Here is a 4,490-nt window from a genome sequence, read left to right on the forward strand (position 1 = left end):
TACAATATGTGAAATGATATAGCAATATCTTGTAAAATTATGTGAAAACATGAATAAAACTACACATCTTCAGATGTTATACATACATACAGTAAGTGTCCTAGACTACTAATACAAAGTTATTATGGCATTGTATGCTGTGTGTTATTTGTAACATCTTCATAAAGTATCATTTATTGTGGGGATAGACACTTTTGAGTCCAGTTTTGGATAGTCTGCCGTGGTTTCATTCCATTTAAAAGAGCTGTTTGATGCTCGGCGTAACCTTGGCACACTGCCACTCCAACATCCAATCACAGAGCTTGAAGATTAATCACGGGGTTTGTCAAGCAAAGGGACTGTAGTCCCAAACAATAGCTGAGGATTATGGGTAGTGTAGTGTCTTCGGCCACCCTAAACAGCGAAAAAACTAGTTGTTTCTCCGAATCGAAGGGGGAAAACACAAAAGCATTGTACACAATTTAAACCAATCAATGTTGTGTAATTAACAAGGACAAACTGATGTTTTTAGTTTTTTGTAGATGAGTACTGCAGATTACTATGCAAACTTCGAGACCGGAAATACTTTTTTCACCCCAACCTGCTGCCTGGCAACGCAATTCTGTTGATATTTATTTCATATCGCATTAACACCATATCCCAACGTGCAATGCGGCTAAAACATCCAATCACCGGGCTTCAACCATAGCTGAGGATCTTGGGTAATCAGTTCAGTGGCTGTGCATCGCAATGTTGCTCGAAATGTCCCATATTGGTCTACGTCTGTTTCCGGTGACTTTATTTTGAAATTCAGTTCCTGCCGGATGTCAAAAAAGCCCGATATTATAGAATTAAACAAATCAATAAAAACAAGGATAATTGGGTGTTATTGTTGAGTAAATAACAGTGTGTTATTTTAAAAACAATAACAAATTAGAAGGAAAAAAAGATTTAAAAAATACATATTTCCGTATTCTGAGCCCCATTTATTTTCCTCGCGGACGGCAAAAAAAGTCCGACATTATACGATTTAAAATAAAACAATAATCGTGGCTTGATATTGAGTAAGAACATGTTTTTATGAACCACAGCTTCCGGTCTTCCAAGACCCGACCGGACTAAAAGACGAGACATACTACCAATAGAAATACATTGCTTTTAAAATCATTCTGTGTGACACGAAAAAAAAGGGGAAAATCGTGTTGGTGAACACGAATCAAAAGATTAAATGTCGAGACTATAACACCAAATGCCGTGAGACTGGGTTGTATATTACTTATTTTATACTTTCCCTTCTCTCAAATAATCTTACAAGTTTTACAAGCAACACCAATCAGATTTGAAGGACAGTACCCTTTATACCTGTGCCTCCCGGTGCAATATGATTAAGACATAAAGGAATACATTTATTATAAAGTCAGCTGCTGATTACTCACCACAGTCCGGTATCTGTGACCGAAAGTCAACGATGATGGAGAATCTGCGGCAGTGGCGAGCGTAGTGGGCCAGCGCAGAGCAGAGGCAGGGCGTCCCGCACTTACAGGTGTCTGAGCGACACTGCTGATGGAAGGATGTCGGGCTGAGGTACTCGTGGCAGGCGGAGAACAGATCCTGGTTCAGTACATCACACATCTCTGAGGCGTAAGCCACTGAGCAGGGCAAGGAGCAGCAAGTTAGTACTATATGCAAAATTCACAACTCCTGTATCTAAAATATACAAACAAAAAGTGTTTTTGTAGCACTGCACATGTATATTTAGGAATGAATTTGAAATCCAGGCTGATTCCAACACATCCATGTATATGCACATGTCTAAAGTTAATAACGCTCTAGATATTTAAAAGTAGTTTAAAGATATATAAAAAGGAACACAACATCTAACACTATACTTTTTGAAATAGGGAGAGCTAACGGCATGAGAGGAACTGACCGGCCTGCTGGTGTGTATCACAGGGGTCGAGCTGAGGCGTACTCAGAGTGGTGGAACAGGCTGACGAGACCCTCCAGGCGTTTCCAAACAGGTGAGGAGTGCTTTCTATCATACCTGATGGAGATCTGCAGGAAAACAGGAGCACAGATTCATCACATGGAGCTAGAAACCAGCTAGCTTATTTTGTTTTGTCGAGTCTCAGGGTCGTACCCCTTTCAGTGCCGCCTTTGAATTGTTGTGTTAATACTCCCTATTGTTTCGACTTTTTTCTCAACATTTCCACTTTGAAAGCATGAGTGTAAGCATCAGTGTTCGGGGTAACGCGCCACTTTTTTTACTAACTACCCCATTACTGGTAAGCATCATAAAGCCTATTGTACTACAACAACAACATTAGCATTAGCACTAGCTATAGCACAACAAGCTACTTCTACCTCTAGTAACCTTGTGGTAAGATCTGTTTAGTGCCATTATACTTATTTAAACGTGTAATACGTGGAAGACAAACCCAGAGAAAAGCAGCACTCATTATTAAATTGAATTCAGTCTTTGTAAAGATAAACATATTCTTGTAACCTTTAAAAGGGGAGCAGGAATAATATGTAGGCAACTGTACTACTAGTTATAGACATTGTAGGTTCTCACCTCTGCTTTTAAGAAGGAGCTACCACTGTCTGAGTTTCTGACTAACTCTCCCATTTGTTTTGGCCAATAAAAGTGTCTAAAACAACTGTTAATCCTTATATTTGAACTACTTTATCCTAAAGGTCAGTACAAAAAAACAACTGAAATCAGCACCAAAATAATAAAGGATACTGCACATCATGTTTTTAACTGCAAAGTCCTTTCTGGAGATCTTCAGGCAAAGTGAGTTCCAGTTTTCTTCCTAGTAGGATACGACCACTTCAGTCTCAAACTGTGATGTATATCGATTTACAGCTGTTAGACAACATCCGCCCTTTATGGTGGGCCATTACAACGAGGTACAGTGGAACCCCTATTCCACTAACAGTAAATTCCTTGTTGAAGTGGCGTGTCCAGTTGGGCGCTCATCTGGCCCGCCTTAAAGAGCTGATCAGAGAGCGAGGCTTTTGATGCCGAGCCGTCAAACCAGTGTGCATTACAGAGAGCGAGTGTGAGAGAGAGAGAGCACTTCACCATCACCTCCCTGTCCACCTCTGAAACAGGAGCATGCTCTCTCTTTTAAACATAGGAGGGGGGGGGGTTGGAAGAGGGCGCGGGACGGGTCAAAGGTGGGCCGTCACACACTTACAGGAAGTCATCTTGGATGTTGCCGTTGAAGGTGCCACACAGGCCCACCGTGTCGTCCTTCCACTGCTCGTCGGCCTGCAGGTAGATGCGGAACTCCTTCCAGCTGTACTGCAGGCGCAGGCCGAACGCCGTCTTCACCTGGAGGAACATGGACGACAGCTCCTGGATGTTGAAGAGGTCTGGGAGAGATGAGGGAGTATGGCTTTAAGATAGTGGTAGATGAGATAATACAAGGTGCATTTCCATTCATGTATGCACAAGAAAATGACAATTTGTTTTACATCCGTATTCATATGCTAACTAAACATATAATAAATACATGATTTTCCAAATAACTGCTTAAAGGACTGGCTTTCAAAAGAGGAATTGAATAATGTGGTGCTGAAAGTAGTTTCGGAAATGTTTTGAATGTGCTTTGCTTTGAACCTCAAGATGTATCGTCTTTTTTTTCTTTTGTTGTGTATCATTTTTATTTCCATATGACTTAAAGACATATTGACTGACTTATTGACTGATTTATTGACTGATCGACTGACTGATTAATTGATTGACTGTAAACTAATATATAGTCAGAAATGTATTTCTTCAGAACAGAAGATAGGTGTTTTTTTCTTATTCCTTAAGGTACCGAAACATCAGATCATTCTCACACAGTTCATCAAAAATCAAATAAAAGGCTGTTGACTCCATCAACAGACAGCGGCAGACTGTGAAAACATTGGTGTAAAAAGGGAATAATACTCAGAGAGACAGTATTTTGTGAAACACAATGCAAGCGCTAGTATTAGGAAAATATCTGTTCAATGGCACAGCTGTCATTAAATCCGTCTAGAACTGCATAGTGCTGGAATAATGCTGGCGCTGGATGTCGAAAGTAAAAAAAGGGATAAAAGGGTAGGAAGTTACCATCAGAATACGGCAGAGAGATGCGGTACTGTCCCGCCATGAAGACCTCGCCAACGTGGCTCAGTGTAATCTCTGTTCTTGGATCCTCGTCAATAACCAGGTTAACTGATTGGATGCAGGCCCCATCCAAATTCTGCAATTGGGACAAGATGGCTGGATAAGGCAGGCTGGCATTATCCCAAACAGTAGCAGCCATTTAGATACGCAACAGGACACACAATGAGAGAGATAGTGGTAAATGAGACAGAGAGAAAGAAAGAGAAAGAGATAGATTGGAGAGGAACCAAGAAGTGAATGGAAACTTACTCACACACTATAATCATAGAAAAGTGGTGGTAGAAGAAGTACTCGAAAATTAAAACTAAGGTATTCGATTAAAACTGATGAAAGATGTTAAACCCTT

General features: G+C 40.6%; 1 protein-coding gene across 1 annotated transcript; it reads right to left on the minus strand.

Annotated features, from left to right (window-relative positions):
* Nucleotides 1-1,415: 1,415 nt before the first annotated feature.
* Nucleotides 1,416-4,283, minus strand: LOC104947681 (otogelin-like; the record flags this gene model as incomplete). The annotated part of the gene is made up of 4 exons (XM_010773744.1): nt 4,088-4,283; nt 3,183-3,360; nt 1,910-2,034; nt 1,416-1,628 (listed from the first exon to the last, which is right to left on the minus strand). Coding segments are annotated over exons 1-4 (712 nt in total), but the record flags the coding sequence as incomplete, so codon positions are not given.
* Nucleotides 4,284-4,490: the final 207 nt, after the last annotated feature.

The sequence above is a fragment of the Notothenia coriiceps genome, unplaced genomic scaffold (assembly GCF_000735185.1).
Source record: "Notothenia coriiceps isolate Sejong01 unplaced genomic scaffold, NC01 NC01_scaffold00012907, whole genome shotgun sequence".
In the NCBI taxonomy this organism is placed as follows: Eukaryota; Metazoa; Chordata; class Actinopteri; order Perciformes; family Nototheniidae; genus Notothenia; species Notothenia coriiceps.